Source organism: Ciconia boyciana, chromosome 1 (genome assembly GCF_034638445.1).
Source record: "Ciconia boyciana chromosome 1, ASM3463844v1, whole genome shotgun sequence".
Taxonomy (NCBI): domain Eukaryota; kingdom Metazoa; phylum Chordata; class Aves; order Ciconiiformes; family Ciconiidae; genus Ciconia; species Ciconia boyciana.
In genome coordinates this window covers 41,337,984-41,355,460 of record NC_132934.1, presented here as the reverse complement: position 1 = coordinate 41,355,460, position 17,477 = coordinate 41,337,984, and the positions used below count along the sequence as shown (strand labels likewise).

The window sequence follows — 17,477 nt, the reverse complement described above, 5'->3', positions numbered from 1 at the left end:
ATATGAAAGGAAAATCAGTGACAGTTATCTCACACGCTAACGGTACAGATGGCTCTGAAGCGAAACAAATATTTGAGTGTTAAAGAATGGAATTAAAGTTGCTTACTACGGTGACCTATTTTGCTCCTTCAAATCTATGAATTTCCTTGATTTTCTCCTAGCACCTCCTCTTTTTATCACTTTCCCTTTTACTTCCTGCATTTTCTGCCTCTCCAAGTCGCACGTGGACAGGTGGTATCCCTGTCTGCTCCCTTCTGAGCTCAGGAACTGCTCTTAGTGACACACACCAATTTACAGCCAGTTTGTCACTTTCTGTAACTTCTTCCCTGTGTCCCCTACTCCCCCTCCCCCCCAAGCTAAGAGTTTTGCAGCTACTAAATAGTTAAATGTAACTATATTTGCATAAGCTATACTCCACTCCATATAATATACCCGGAGTTAACACTGTCCTTTTTAGAGTTCAAGAGTGCTCAGATCTTTCTGAATACTGGAGATTTATGAGTGGGAATTTCCAAAGCAACTCAGTGTCATCACTAAGACATGACAAATAAAAAATTCTGAATAATGGCCTTTGAAGGTCCTACTGGTAGGAGTTCATTCAGATCACATTCATTCATCTGATAACAGATCAAAGCATTTCATGCTGCTATGAATTTAAAATCACACGTCTTCTCACTATGGCAAGCTGTTTTTCAAATGAGACCCATATTAAATACGGAAAAGCTGACCATGTCCACTTCAGTGTTTGAAAATATACTTTGTTTCAGTAAACAGAGGAATACAAAAATAAGGCATTTAATTGAAAGAAAGAGTTCCTTACAAAAATTGTGTCTTTCTTAATTCTAGAAATCACAACAGTATTAATAAAATCTTAACAGACAACCAATACAGTGCTTATTTAGAAGCAGCATAAATCCAAACAATGCATAAAAATCTCAAGCGTTTATTGTTACAGTTTAAGTGCATATATTCCTTTTATAATTTTGTGCCTTTCCACAGGAACAGACATACAGAAGAATACAATTTGTTCTTTTCAGAAAGCTTTTACTAGTTTGAAATCTCATCTGTATAACTGGATAATACAGTGAACTACTTCCTGTGATAAATTCCAGATTTATATAGACTAGATTTCAAAAGAGTAAACTCAACATGGAAGGTGTTAAAATTTTTTAATATTCCCATAAAAGGTGATATAATACACAATTCAAGTGAATTGAGACAGGCAACATACACAAGACATTCGTTTAAAAAAATCAGATGTTTAACACAAAATACTCACCTATCTCTAAAGATAACAAGAAAAAGCTTTTTGTAAGTTAACAGTATGGGCCCTACCTTCTGAATGTCGACAGTGATAGGCTATTTTGAGGGTATCTCTAAAGTTTAAATACAATCTGTGCTAAATTACTTTTACCTCTTTTATAAATTAATGATGGAAGATGGAATCACCTAACATAGGAGCCTGAGTACCAAAAGTTAAATTCACATTTTGAAATGGTTTATAAGTGAGACTTTCCCCATTCACTATGAGGATAACCTCTGCAGCTTCTTTGGTTGAGGCCATCATCTCTGAATAGCAACTCCAAACAAAATAGGAAAGCCTTCCACTGCTGAGAAAGAACCAAAGAGTATACTTTGGTCAGAATGCTAAACATTATGGAACAATTCCATGCTTATGGAAAAAATGTTCTATTTCTAAAGAGATGAATGTGAATCCATAACTGTAATCTTCAATTTTAGATAATAAGTACCACAGTATTGACAATCTTCATAAATATCATTAGTTTGGAAATAAAGATGTCAAAAAAGCACAGACAATTTTTTTATTCTTACTGGAAAAACTAGTGAGTTTTTATTTTAGATTTAGTCTTTTCCTTCAAACATTATGTAGTGGCATCACTTTTGCCAAACCTGTTCTCAGGGAAGTGGAGATAGTATCAGGATACAGAATAGGCAACAAGGCTTACTTATCTCTTTTTCCCCAAAAAAAATATTTCCATAAAACTTTACGTACTGTAGATTATGGGAAACGCCAGAATTCACCCGCTTCACCTGTGTTACCACTGCCTACATAAAGTTTCAGAGTACTTTGTGTCTGGCTTGGACAATAGCCACAATGCTCCATCACAGATTGATGTAGATTAGATTTCTACTTCCAGCTTCTTGCTGTTCCAGATGCTAGGGACTGGAGAGAACATAGATGCCAACCCTTCAGCTCCATAAGGATAAACGAAGTGCTTCACCTCACTTGGCAATGATCTACAGCCACTGAAAGAGCAGCAAGAGCATATTGACAAAACCCCTTCCTTGCCCTGGCAGATGCCAATTGCCATATGAAGCTTACAGCCTTAATAAGTTGAGATGGAAAGTCCTTTGGCTCTCTGAAAGTTTCAGATTCCTTTCTTCAAGAGATTTCACAGAGAACTCTTCAGAGTCTTTGAGTAAGACTGAACATAAATGAATCGCATGCAGAAAACCTTAAACCATTTCAACCCCTGGGCCAGAAACACCATGCCACGCCTGGAAGCGCCAAAGCAACAATTATAGAAGAAAAAAGATTTACTGCATTGTTGTCTAATATAGGTTTTCCAGATATGTGCTTGGAGTCTTTTGTTTGGTGGTTGACAACCATGCCAATGTTCTGGTCAAAACCTGGGAAAAGATTAAAAACTTCGTTTTACAAAGCCAAACAAGCTGAAAAGAAACTTAGTAACCAAGTGTATGCAACTTCCTAAATTTACTTTACCATTAGGTGTTAAACCTCTGTAAGAAAAGTCACCAACAGACTAAACTAAATAACAGTTAATCTGGTAGCTTCAAAGAATGGGATATAAACGCAATACTTTATGTTAGAAGTTACTTCTTTTGAAAAGTTACACTTCTGTGAGGTCTACTTCTCTCTTTTCGTAGTTCCACAGCAAAGAAAGGAATGAAACACAAGCCAAATCAGAAAAGGAAAAAGCTATTCCAAGAGCCATTCTAAGGCAAAGGATGCTATTTTGAACAGAACAGAAACAACTGATTAGCAACATGTACTTCCTGTCAAGAAGATGTATTTGTTTTCAAAGGAAAACTATGGAAATAACATTATTACTTGATCTGACAGAAAACAACCTCCTTACAGAGGTTAAATTTAACATTTCTATTGACGCAGCATTTTTATACTACCAGCACCTGGATTTTTTTCCTGTTACTTAAGCCTTTTCTTGCTCTGCCTCTGTATTAGCAGTACTCTAGCACTGTGTTTCATTAGCTGCTACTGTACACACACTGTTATCCTATGTTTTGTCCAGCTGCATTATTTTATATGCTGATAAAAGCACAGAATTCTAGGATGCTTGATTTTAACGCCAGCTCACACTATAGTGAAGTATTAACTGGGTACATGCATATGCACACATTTGAGGTTGACATGAAGAAACATTCCAAAATAAATCAGCATATTTTCTATTAACATTATTTTTCTCTGTAGATTTGAATATCTGCTAATACCCACAATACGGAAATTTCATTTTGAGCTCCTGCTCTATTACAAAATTTTCAGCACCTCCGATGCAACTTAAAAAAAACCCCACACCACAAACCTGCTTGGCTGGTTATATAGCTGGTATTATAGTTACCCTTGAATCATAGATTTAAACCTAGCTTTGGGTAATGCGAAAGAGCTACAGAAAAATAAAACTTCAAAACTTGATAGTTTAACTCTTTAACACTTGCTATGTTTTAGAAAGGCATCAGTTTTCTTGAGAGAAATCTGGGAATAAATTTTTTATAAATATATACCTCAAATGGACATAAAGTGTAAATTCAGAGCATAAACAAGCAGGAAAGGCAAGAGTAAGTCCTTCCATTAGCTTTGTTATTTGCAGAATAGGTATGGCTTCAGACTGATAACATGGGAAAATTTGAATCTAATTCCACGCAGCTATTCAGACAGTTTTACTTAATAAATGTGTGGGCAGGGAAGGACTTTCTCTTAGAAAGAGTGGGTATCACACACTATTACATAAACCAAATCTAGGAAGATTACCAACAGGAAAAACACTGACAGAAGGGATTAGCAGTGGTAGCATAATGTTTTCAAAAAAAGACACAATTCTTTATTACTGCTGCTGTATTTACTTATTGTCTTTCAAGATGCTGCAGAGATTGGAGTATTTCTTATGAGACCACATTGAACAGGGATTGGAAAAGTGAGTAAAAGTAAGGAGGGACACAAAACCTAACAGTGTGCACCACATGCGCAGCACCATTTCATCTATATCACAGCATATACATATATGCTATGGTATATATATAGTGTACATACTCCAGCAGTGCTTATAAATTTGTAAAAGAAATTGCATACTGTCCCTGCTGCAGCTAGCAAAGTAAGTTGCTGAGCATGGAAAAATATCTGAAGTGAAGAAGAAATAGATGCTGATAAATGCAGGCATGCATTAGTTAGGTTTACCACATTCTCTTAATGCATCTGTCTCATTAGGAGCATGAAACATTGTCTGAGTACTTAAGTGTTTCCTCTTTAGTACAGAAATATCTAAAAATTCCTCAAATGGTTAAACACTCCATTATATTTTGGACTTTCCTGGAACTGCAAGGAATAGAGCATAAAAACTGCTGGAAAGCCAAATCCACGGCGTCAACAACAGTTTGCAGTTCTCACTGGCAGATTTAAAGGACTTGTATGTCTCAGGCAGTTCACCTGCACATTCAAACCTCAACTTCCAACAAATAAGTATACTGACAATGAAATCTGAAAACTTAAGTTCTCTCTGTAAACCAGCTGTTAAACAGAATAGTGTCAGATACAGTCTTTAAACAATTTTTAAACATAGGGTAAGTCTACAGTTTAGCCTAAAGTGTTTATTCACAGACAATGATCCTTAAGGGCAATGAGTAAATAAATACTGAAATAATTTAGAATCATCCAGCCAACAATTTTTTAAAAAATGGACATGATTTTTTTCTTTTTAAAGTCACAGCTAGATTGTGATAAGCTTAACTTATAGGAAACAGTACTCTATTAGGCAGTGAAAAAAAACATAACGTAAAATATCGTGCACATTTTCCTAGAGCTTTTCTTATTTAATTCTTAAAGCTGAGATTATTGCTAAGTCTTCAGAGTTAGAAATGGAGCTTCTGTAGTGACAACTTAATCTGAGTGAATAGATAAAATTAAGCTGACATTTTCTCCTATAAAATGTTACCGTAATTAGATATATAGAAAAGCAGAGGGCAGCAATTGCTTTTTCAAGAGTAACATGTTGAAGATCTCTAGTCTCTTTTAGTCATCAACAAGACAGTAACATAAGATAAACAAATCAAAAAGTGGAAAAGTACCGACTGTCCTTGCTCTTGTTTTCATTATCATGTCCATTACTTTGTTTTCCTTTGTCCTTTGTGTTGCTAATTCTGTATTTTTTCCATTTAAAAATCACATCCTCAGCCCTTCTGGAAACTCAAGGCCATTTTTAGGTTACATTAGGAGAGGGTAAGAAAAAAAAAAGAGAAGAATCTTACCACTGTATTGCATCGTAGCTCCCAAATATGAATCAACAATCGATCCCAGTAAGCCCGCTGCTGCACCAAACACAATAATGGGCCATTGTGGAGCAGACATTTCCAGATCAGTCACGAAAATGAGTTGTGTTATGAAGTAGGTTATACCTACTGCCAAGCCCCCAAGCAAACTTGAGAGCAGGCCCACTAAAGTAATTGCTCCATTAGTACCTAAATCAAACAAAACCAAGCTGATTTACAAACTTTTTCTTAAAGACTTATATTTGTTCAAATGTTTTATATGAAATCAAAGCTGTGTTCATAGTGATCTTCTCCCCTTATATCCACAAGGCTCTGCTACCACAGCTTTTATTTACAATTCCCATTATGCTGCTGAGCAGCTTAACCTGTACCATTACAGCCTATTACTACTACCTTTCCTTTCTCTAAAGCTAGTTTTCTAGACATGTTCACTAGCATTAAATTAAATAAAACCAGACAGCACACCTCGTAATGCCACCTGGTATTTGTGTGCTGTAAGGGGGGGGAGAGGGGGGAAGAGAGGAGAAAGAGATACTTGCTCCAAAAAATACAGAGCTTGAGATGTGCATGTTATTAAAACAATGCCTCTTTCAGAACAAGTATACCAAGATATATTTCACCAACAAATTTAAAAGAAGGAACAAAATCCATAGAAAGGAAGATGTTTGACAGCTCACTGAATAAAAATTTGAAGAACACTTATAAAAAGGAAAAAAAAAAGCCCACACATTTAAATCCTGCCCCACAAGATCTAAAACTCAGATCAACATGCCAGGAAGACTCAAAAAAGAAACGCTGCTTTAAGGTAGCAATGTCATCCACTGTGCAGACAAGGTTTCACAGACAGAAGGTTCACTTTACCCACCCTTGGTAAGATGTTAAAGGAAATGAGAGATTTGGTTAAGAAGTTAATTTTCTGTAGTGTCTGTATTGAACATACATATATTCTTCTACTGACTAAAATTTTAATGTCTGAAAAATTCACATGATAAGTTGTATTCTTTATATTATTGGCAGTATAAACACTTTTAATAGTACCAGAGATGACAAGTGACAGCATTCACTAAGATGATTGTAGCTCCCTGGATGCTACATTGATGCATCTCACCAATGAGATGCAGCAGGAATACAACTAAGTAAATTCCATTTCAGAGAATGCATTCCTGGTAATATTTTCTAATCCCAGATTTCTGATGTTCACTCTTCTGGGACTTTTTTTGAACTTTTCAAGTTGGATGCATAATTCAAAACAGATCAGCAAAATATTAAGACAAGAACATGTAGAACAGTTAACACCTCACCTACTGGAACCTCTTCCCAGGTTGTTATCAACCTTGGCTTGCTTTTACTCATAGCACTACCAATCTCTGAAGCCCATGTATCACCAGCAGAGCATGCCAAAGCTCCCAAAAGGGATAAGCACATCCATGATGCTGTGTATTGCTTTGAAAAGTCTATCGGAATTTCACCCGGTCCATTTTCTATCATATATAAGACAGCCAGCTCAGTAGGAACACCACCGTTACAGAATACTTGCACCCAATTCCTCTGTCCACCTAAAGTGACAAAAAATAAGTTTTAGTATTTTCAGGCAAAACACTTGGACGGGCAACAGCATGAGACAAAAGCAAACCACACATATATAAAGTTAAATTTAAAAAGACACACTTTCAAATCAGAAACTAGATAGCAATTTATTAAATAGAACAGAACCAAAAGCAAAGTCGCTTGCTAATGTTCATAGGGATAAGGGTGGAGGGGAGGCATGACAACAGTGTTCCCTACTCTGAATGTTACATCTCACCTGACCCTTTGAAAGGAAGAGGAATATGCAGTATTTATTGTCCACAAGGGATCTGAAAGAATTAAAATGTTATCACTTACCTTCTTTGTATTCTGAATCTATTCGCTTCTTTATATCTTTTTTCCATTTAGTAAGTTTTGAAGAAGTAACAAAAAATACAAACAAAGAACTGAAGAAACTGTAATTTGCAACTGTAAGGATAAATCCAACCACCAATCCTGTGAAGGAAAAAAAAGAAGTATATAAAGTTCCTTCATGTAACAACATCAGCTTTACAAAGCAATTAAGTATTTTGAATCTCCTGAATATGAAGAGTATCTTCAAGATAAACCTAAGACAATCATGCAATAAGAGAATTACTGAGGCGCCTAATACCTGTATGAGAATTCCAGTGATATCTTGAATAAAAAAAAAAAAAAATCAGTTATCTTTATAATTTTATCTTAAATTTTATTGCTAAATTGCTAATTTTATTGCTACTGCTGAAGTGTGTGATTTTTTAAGACCTTCGCTTGCCACAAATCAGTAATACTGTGCAAAAATAAAAGACAAAGCAATAAAAAAAAAAAGTCAAAGGATATTTAATTGAAATTTAAGTACCCTGCCTGAAGAATATGATTATCTGTATAAGAAGCATATACACAGCTGTGGCTGTGTCTCCGTCAGCACGTTTATATTCAGTTTGGGAATCAAATCCCTCCCCAAGGTCTGTAAGATAACCTGGATAACCCTACTCCGTATCTTAACAGCTGCTACTTCTCCCTTCTGTTCTTCATTTTGTTTTTCTGTTTCTGATTTTAATGTTGTCTTTTTCTTTCTGTAATTTTCTTAAGTATTTGAGCTCCTGGATGTGCTTCTTTATCTCCTCCTCCACAGGGGAGGTCTAATTCTCACTGCCCACCATGAGATTACAATTCTTCATGACTGAAAGAAAACTGGCTGCACTTAAAGAAAATGCCAATATAAGCTGGCTAGCAGAGCTATTATGTTAAGAGGTAAAAACACAGCAGAAGAGAAAAGATTTTTTTTTTTTAATTTAGAAAATGCCCCCCTTAACTCACAGACAGAACAAGATTTGCAAAATGGGTGACATGGAAGGAAAGATTTGAGGTCCTGTTTCTTTCCATTGACCTTCAGACAATATCACAAGACAAGGGTGAATCAGCTCACACGGAAATCTTGTATCAGATTCCAACGAACACTATTGTACACTGCACTGGGGTTTTTCTCACGTGGTCAAGAAAAACCTTTGCTGAAACAGTAATTTGCTTGAAATGAAGTACAGATATAATTTTCTTCTTGTTTTTGAGAGGCAAAAAACGCCTAAAACTGCTCATATTACAGAAAGGAGAACCATGTTATCTTTACTAGTTTTCTACCAGGCAGGTAGGCTGCTGACATGGCTCAGTTTTATGGTATTTCTTTACCACTGCCTCTGCCATTTCATTATCTCTATGCAAATCCATCTATGTTAAACAAAAACATGATTTAACTGCATGCTGTACTGAAGTTTAAAACAATCTTACAGGTTTATATAAATCTAATGACAGTATTAATCAAATGAATTACAAACAGCAGCAAAAATTAACTTGACTATTTAAACAGGCATGAGAAAAAAAAATCAGTATTAATTCAAGGTATATATGCTTACATTTATACTTTTATTATAATAGAACTAGGTAGGAAAGTCTTAAAACAATATTATGTACAATAAAAAGGACCTTAATTTAGTTTATTAAATGTTTAGCTGAATAGTCTCAGAAAAAACATACCTCCCAATGCACCACTGTGATCAAGACTCTTCTTCTTAAAACCCTGTGTAGCAATCATTAGTGGAACCAAGACTGAAAAAAGCCAGCGCCATGGAGAAATGGGTCGTAAAGTACCTGATAAATCAAATAAAATGGTTACAGATGATCCTTATAAGCCTTTTTAATGCCTTTATATCTTAAAAGTAATTACCTTCTAGTATATATTTAAAATCTGATCTTAATAGAGATTAAACTTTTTACCCTTTAGAATATATTCTTATGAATGGAAGACCAAAATATCTGCAATTATCCACTCAATTTTTCCATTCAGCTTTCACTGAAAAAAGAAAATACATTAAATTAACTCAAATTAATTACAAAGAACTAGCTTTTCCATTCTAAGAGGGATTTATAAGCTCAAAAAATTAACATTCAAAATATTAAGACCAGCTGAAACTTGATTTGGATAGAACAGGTAAGTTCAGATTTTAGAAAAAAACCCCAACCCATACATCCACAGTAAGTTATGTAGAATTCAGTTTCAAATATGAATAAGATTCAAACTAAAATTTCAGTTAACAAAACATGTAGAGAGACAGCAAAGCATCTTCAAGTAAATACATTAGTGCATGAGCTTCCCTCATAGATCATGTTATGACTGATTCTCTGGTAACTACAATAACAAATCTGAATTTTTTATTATTATGATGATTCTTTTTTTGATGAAGTTTCAGAAAATATGGCAGCAATAAAGGGAATGAAAAACACTGTCTATGGTCACTAATGCTTTTTAGCATTGTAATGGAAGGAAAGTTAGAACAATGTATTGTTGCTTTACCTTGTTTTTCAAGACATCCCAAATGAGTGTTTTTAGGAAAAGTCATTCTTGTTTATCAAAAGCTTTAGCTTGGTAGCTTTTGGCTATGAAAAGCAGACAGCTTTTTTCATCATCTATGTATTCTGAATTATTCCTAGGATGTGCCTAATGTTGTCACTTTGTTGTCTCTGCCATCAATTAGAATTTCACACTATGTTAATAGAAGGACTGCTGCTACTTGGCTGACAGAAGACTTCAGAAGTAGTTTCATGTCTATGTGAAGAGAAGACATCAGCATGCACATAAGCTAGCTAATGGCTGTGTTTCTATAGCTTTAATATTACTACCATATCCTTTTTATTCTAGTTTGGAAAACTTACATATTCTGTAATATATTTAAGTGCTTAATTGAGCTACAGTGACACTTGATGTCATCTAATAAAACTAGCAGTAAGTCCTGCAGTTCATATATACATTTATTTGTACACTGATTCTGTCCTTCTGCTGGTCTGTGAACAAATAATCAGTTTAATCACAGCATCACTGATAATTTACACTGATGCAAGAAAGGAAGTTTACATGCTTGGCCTTCTTCTATGGTTTTAAAAAAGAAATATTCCTCTTCTGTTGGTATCCAAAACGTTCTGATTGTTTCCACACTATACTTGGTTGAAAATATGAGAACTTCCAAACTGGATCAAGCCAAACATCTGTCTGATTCAGAATGCCATCTGCCAGTGGTGAGCTGTACATGTGCAAGGAAAGAGTATAAGGAACAGATACAGACTGATATCCCCTGTTTTACTGGGAACTTTTATGTTGGTATTTCTAAAATCCCCCATATATTTGTCCAATCCATTTTTAAAAACAGTTATAATTTTCATCTCCACAACCACCCACAGAACTGAATTCTGGTTTCAGATGCACTGAAAAAGGCCTTTCAAAAAGCCGAACAACAAAGATCCTGCTGCCTCAAGTTTCATTGGATATCTGCTAAACTGTATGACCAACTGAATAATAATTTCCTATTCACATTCTTCCTGCCATTCATGACTTACATAGATGTCCCATTTCTATGCTGAAATATCTTTACCTGTTTAAGTCCTCTTCAAATGGATGCTGTTACTTGCTCTGATCATCCTTGCTGCCTTCACTGCTCCTTTCTAATTCTGCTATGGACATTTTGAAATGGGATGACCGCAAGTGCATGCAGTACTCATAGCAGAGACACACCAAGATTTTACAATTTCCAGCCATCTATTGATTTTTCAGTTGAGTGAAAGGTGTTTCATTTCCAAAAAAGATTAGAATATATTAAGTAACCTGGATGGTGTAATTCCCCTCCCGCGATTACCTGCTTGTATTAAACCAGGCTACTTATCTCTTCAGTCATGCAGTATGTTAATTACAGACAGCTGCACTGTAAAACATATTTGCTCTGCTGCTCCCTGTTCTTATAATCATATTTTCTTGCAATACTATCCGATCACCTTTATCCATGGTAACCACGCTCTTGGGTCCCTCTCTCCACCACAGCAGCGTATCTCAGGGAGAATTTATATCCCTCAGGACCTGAGAACACATCCATTATCTTTACAATGGATGTTCTTACAACTTTATTAACCCTACATTTTTCACCAAAAGGGCTAGTCCTAGAAACATGCACAGGAAACTAGGAACATTTAAAAAATTAAACTTATTTCAGCAAGCCACTGGGTTCCCAAAATTATGATTTTTAATAAAGAACAATATACACTACAAATTTTGTATTTAAGGAGAGGTAGCCACATGACATACAAGTCGGGTGTTATGCAGTCTGGTTTCCACCTCAAGCAAGCTTGAAGCTATCTAGTGCAGTTCTCCTTGTCCTGTCTCTTTTCTCTAATCTACAGAAAATTTGGCTTAGCTAAGAATCACAGATGACTTAGACTTCTTATTCTTTGCTTAAGGTATGCAAAGCATGCATGCATAGCCTCTTCCCAACCTGGCAGCAGTACAGACAACTAACTGCACGCTTTTGTCTGGAGCGTTGCAGAGACTTCTTGAAAAGCCAGCTAGATCCAACAATTTCATGCCTTGTAATACATATTTACTCGCAGAAATTTTTTCTTCTCTGAGGATTCTCTAGACTAATTCTTTTCCACTTCTGCGTTCCACTGTCCTCCCTGTTATTTTTTTCTCAACTCTATGTAGAACAGCGCAATCAAACAGATTTAGTGACAATTTCTTTTCGCTTGCACAACATGTTCGCATGAGAAATTATTTTCTTTGTGGCATGGTATATTCAGCATAGACTGAAAACAGGTATTTAAGCTAGGAGATACCCTTCTTTTTCTATGAGGTAATGTGCCCCACATAGTGGGGGAATCCTTTTCACTGATTTTTGTTCTCTGACAGCAACTACAACCCAATTGCCACATTACTCAAGTCCTGCCTTGTGATTTCACATGAGTATGGATTTTAGGTTTACATATTTGCTAAGTGAACAGTACATGTGAATTTAGAGGCGGCAAAATTAACAAGACAGCTCTGAGCTTTGTCTTTACTTTGTTTACTGGTCAACATATTTAATCAAACTGAGCTTCCTGTGTTACAGCTATTCACATATTTGATTGTAGGTCATTGGTTCTCACAGAGCTAACAATTACAATACATTGCATGGTTTAGATCTATCAATTCCTTGCTTTCAAATGAAAGCAATTCTACATAATCAAAGCTTCTGTATTTGGAAAGCATACTGCTTCTTGGGAACTGAAGAGAAATAAATTATTTCAGGTCTAGTATTAACATCTATGCAAAAATGGCTCACCTGTTATCCTTCTTGTTACACAGAAAATAAACCCAACTTAGAATGTTTTGAAGTATTTAACTGGAAATTAGTCAACCCCAAAACTTTTTACAAGAAAGGATTGCTTTTAATTATATTCTTCACTGACAATTATTAAACTGCAAGACAGATCACCTGAACAACTACCAAACAAAAAAATGCTGGTTTTCAAAACTATAAATGGTTTACTTTTACAAACAAAACTGAATACAAAAAATCAAGCTATTTTCTCATCAAAATATCTACAGAGCCTTCTAAAAAGCTTTTTCTTGAGTTCCCAGTTTGTTCCCTTTGCTTAGTCATTCAAGTCACTATGATCTGAATTTAAACAAGCTTGCAGAACAGGAAAACAATATCCCACTCAGCTGTCATAATTCCACACTATTCCACAAAGCACTAGTGACCATAGCAACTTACCTTCTACGGAGACAATTTATCAATGTCCTAAACATCTTTGTTTCCTTCTAAAATTCCAAAACACTTACTAAAATAAAAGCAGTTAATAAAGTTAATAAGGGAGTTGTTATTGTCCAGTTAAAAGGTGTATTACTTTAATCATAAAACTGACTCAATAAATTACTGCCTTAGCAGTAAGATTCTTACAACCTTGCAAGCAGCAATTCTATCACCTCATTTTGACTTTAAATTGGAAGACACAAATTTCATTGCAAAAGATGTCAAAAGTACATCTTATAGAATACTGAAATTTAAAAGTCTGAGAAGAAATTGTTCCTTAATACTACAGTTTAAAAAAGTCTTCCATCTTTGCAGTCAGAGAGACAAGAAAGGTATTGATTATATCCTGAACTACACTACACTGACAGAATTTCACTACCAGAAAAGTGACAAGACAGCCAGTCTACTAGGTGAAGGTGGCAAGACTGCTTTCTAAAAAACCAGCCTTTTCAATCCTTTTGAACTTGGTGTAAGGCTCTCAAAAAATATACTTTAAGTTGATGACCATCTCAGTAAGATTTCAAGTGACAGTTTTTGTTAAAAAAAACAACAAAAAAACCCCCACAAACTTTTAAAAAGTAAAGCTAATCGTTAATGTAGCTTTTGAGCTAAAAAATACAAAATCATGAGAAGTTATTTATCACATCTGCTATACAAGTATAAGACATCACAAGTCTAGAATTAAAGCGGGTTTCAAAATCATGGGAGAAAGATTTCACACAGGCACAGCAGCTTGTGTTGCTGGAAAACTAAACATGATGGTTTTCACCAAAAACTTTTGCGTCAGCAGCACCCAGAGCTTTGCAGATATACAGGCTCCCTGGTACAAAGTAGGGCAAACATATTTCACAGTAAAACACTTGTCATTGCAAGCACAAAGATTCACACGACAAAAACTTCTCTTCTGTGTACTGAAAAGCCCCGGTGCTGTAGGAGGTGTGCAAGGGAGTCTTGCAGCCAAGAGCAGAATAAAAAACTCAAAAGAGCAGCACCGGCTGTGTATGAAGAGATCTGCAGTGCTCTAGTCTGGTATTGCTAATCACAAACCAAGAAGGTCCTTGACATCAACTTGAGTTTGAGCAGTACCAGAACACAAAGGGGTTCTTTTTGGTTGGTTAACAAACAGAATTTTCGTCTTTCTAAGGTCATTTTTAAACTGACTTTTTTGTATTTTTGGGGGGGGGGGAGTATTGGTACTAAATTACTACTAAATGTAAGCAGTTAAGACTAAGATAGAACACATTGGTTATTATGGATTCTTCAACACTCCTATTTTATCAACATTTTGGTCACTGTTTAGTGCTTAAGCATTACTATGAACTATAAACTATAAATTAATAAATGTATGTAGTATTTTTATATTTATGGTTAAGGACTGTGAATTTCATCACTTTTATGGGCTGAACTTAAGTTATCACTCCCACTTCATTAAGCCCACTCCTAGTATACACTTCATTCACCTCCTCAGGCCAAGGTCTTTCCACAGTCTCAGGCAAATGGACATCAAAAGTTGTTAAGTCCTTCTTGTTCTACAATCATTCTCTACAAAAAGGAGGATTTGTCTGCAGTCTCCTCCTTTGTATCAGTCCCTATCCTGATTCACCTCATATCAGGCCTCTCCACTCTACGCTGTCAATTCTCAATCACGTTAGATAGCAAGGACTGGAATACCTTAATTAGGGGCAAAACTCAGAGAGCTATACCTATAGAGAACAGACACATGCAAATAAAGTTCCATGTTTAAATCCAACTTGGCTAGCTCTAAATGACACAAACAAAACCTGGTTGTGAAGCCTGCTTCTGCATACCTTCTATGTGTCTGGCATCTCGTTACAAGCCAAAGTGGAAGTGTCCAGACAACACAGATTTAATGCTGTACCAGGACTCACACCCCATGCTAAAACCTGAAGCACTGAAAAACACTGAGCAGAGACATCCAACTGCCACTGCAAAAGTCAGTTTATACTGGTGGGATGTTTATTCTAGCTTCTTCTGGATCCAGGGTGACATGAAGCAGTTGAGGGTGTTCATACTGCATCCCTAGGCACTTTCAGCAACACTGCAATGACACTGGAGCTCTTCCTGCATGAAATTGGCTGAGGTATTAAGGACAGGTCTTTACATGTCCTGGGAAAGCAGTTAAAACTCTTCTAGGCTTGAACTGATGCTGAAGGCAGTACTGCTGCTTCTGCATACTGCTGTAAAAATGGCGCTAGAACTGAAAAGACAGACCACAGAAAGTACTAGTGTCCCTGCAACTACACCCAACTAACCCACAGCCTGCCCAAGTTGCCTGAACAGAACACAGAGCTGACTGTATATGCCCGTGCCAGAGACTCCATGCAAACATCCCTCTCTTCTTGTACCATTTCCCCTGTTTCTCTGTTCCTTGACCAAGGAATGCTTCTTGCGTGCCCTGTCCAAAGGCTGCATGTGCATGCCTTAAACTGTTTTGAAGGCCGGCACTCCTCCCGTGCTGTCACTACCTCCCCTGATAGAGAAAGACATCTATCAGCTAGCTCTTTCTTTTCACTTTTTCATTTTCATCTTATTTGCTTTCTTTGGGGGAGATAAATCACAAAGGATACCAAGATTTTAAATTCCACGGGATCCCCGGGCGGAGCTGTAAACAAGAGGCTGTTAACACCTTCTAAACCGTTATCAGCTACTGTCAGGACTGAGGTTTTCAGCTCTACGGACATGGAAGGGGCTGTGCACACCCCCCTTCCAATCCTCTATCCCCACCAGCCTGCAGGGGCTGGAGGGGAGGGCGGCGGAGGGCGGGCAGCTCGGCTCACCCCTCGCCATGCCCTGCCGGCCCCTCTCCGGCTCCCGGCCTTTAGACTCACCGTAGTACGTACTTGCAGTCATGGACACCATCCAGAAAGCCAGGGAAATACAAATGAGCAAGTTCAGGACGACAATATTCGCCATCATCTTGAGGTACTCTTTGAAGAAATCCTCCTGGTAACAGGACATAGGAAGCCAGAGGGAGAACACCTGGCGGGGAAGCACAAGGCGCAGCGCATCAGCGACACCGCTTCCTCCTCCTCCTCCTCCCGCCGGGCCCGAGCCGCCGCCCGGCCCGGCCCGCACCGCGGCCGCCTCTCGTCCCCAGCGCCTCGGGGCGCTGCGAGGCGACACGAAGGCGCTCATGGGGAGGCGGCTGCGGCCACCCCCCGCCCGCTCGGGGCTGGGCTGCGCGGCGCTCGGTGGCTGGAGGCCCCCGCCCTGTCTCCCCCCCTCGCACTGCCCGGCTCCGACACCGACTCGCTCTCCCGGCCCGCCGCTGCCACCATGCCGCCGCGCCGCCGCTCCGCGCATGCTCCGCCGCGCCAGCGCCTGCCTGCGCCTGCGTTATCCCCGGCGGGGAAGAAGAGCGGAGCCGCCCTGCGTGGGGCGGCCGCTGGAGGGAGGTGCTGTCCCCTCCTGGCTGCAGGGACGCTCCCGTATGGGTGCTATTCTCCCCTCAGCGGAGACTTTTCCCCTTTCTGGTCCTGGGATGGGGCCGCCTCCTTCCGCCAGACGCTGCCGCCCTCCTGGCAGCGGCCCGTCGCCACAGCATGGGTTCCCCCATCCCCTGCTCCTCCGCAGCGAGAGGCGGCTGCTCCAGCCGAACGGAGCCAGCCGGGTCCTCCGCCCCGAGCCGCGGCCCTCCCGAGGGGCGCTCCACCCCTCTGATCCGGCCTCTCCCCGCAGGCCTCCCGCCGGAGGGCCAGGCTGACGGGCGGGCCGGCAAGTGCATGGCCCCTCCACAGGCCTCGGTACAGAGCTAGGGCTGCGCTCCCCCACCCCGAGCCCTTCCCAGCCCCGGGTGGGTTTCCTGGTAGTAGTCCTCGGCGCCACCAGAATCCGTTCTCGGCAAAACCCCATGCTATAGGCGTGCCTCCCCTGCGGCAAGCCACCATCCCTGAGCCAGCCATCTCCCCGCTGCCAGGCTCACGGGCCCACGGCTGGCCTGTACACCAGAGCGTTTAGTGCTTTACGCGGTGGGCTCAAATAACAACAATTAACACACATACTAAAGGAAGAAAACACTGGTTAAATATAAATCCAATTTGCCTGTTTGTGAAATGGAAAATGGGAATGACACCACTGTTAAAAGTATGAGATTGGTTGCTAGTTAGTGATACTGATGAGTACTTGGATGGAAATGTGTTGGTACATTGCAAAGTTTATTAACACGAGAAGAAAGAGACTTGAAACATTTCCTAAAGTTAACTTGGGATGAAAACAAGCCAAACCTGCCTGGTAGCTTTTCTGCGGGCATGCCACAATTAG

The 17,477-nt window shown here is 38.7% G+C and overlaps 1 protein-coding gene across 3 annotated transcripts; it reads right to left on the bottom strand.

Moving 5' to 3' along the window:
- Positions 1–793: 793 nt before the first annotated feature.
- TMEM19 (transmembrane protein 19) lies at positions 794–16,799 on the bottom strand. Of its 3 annotated transcripts, none has more exons than XM_072863610.1 (7): positions 16,467–16,799; positions 16,046–16,196; positions 9,118–9,231; positions 7,426–7,563; positions 6,843–7,097; positions 5,521–5,730; positions 794–2,652 (listed from the first exon to the last, which is right to left on the bottom strand). In XM_072863610.1, exons 1-7 carry the CDS (start codon positions 16,518–16,520, stop codon positions 2,489–2,491), a joined length of 1,086 nt encoding a protein of 361 aa, XP_072719711.1. In that variant the 5' UTR covers positions 16,521–16,799; the 3' UTR covers positions 794–2,488. The 3 variants fall into 3 exon arrangements, with proteins under 3 accessions (XP_072719711.1, XP_072719718.1, XP_072719706.1); XM_072863617.1 differs by having other exon boundaries at positions 16,543–16,798; XM_072863605.1 differs by lacking the exon at positions 16,467–16,799 and having other exon boundaries at positions 16,046–16,423.
- Positions 16,800–17,477: the final 678 nt, after the last annotated feature.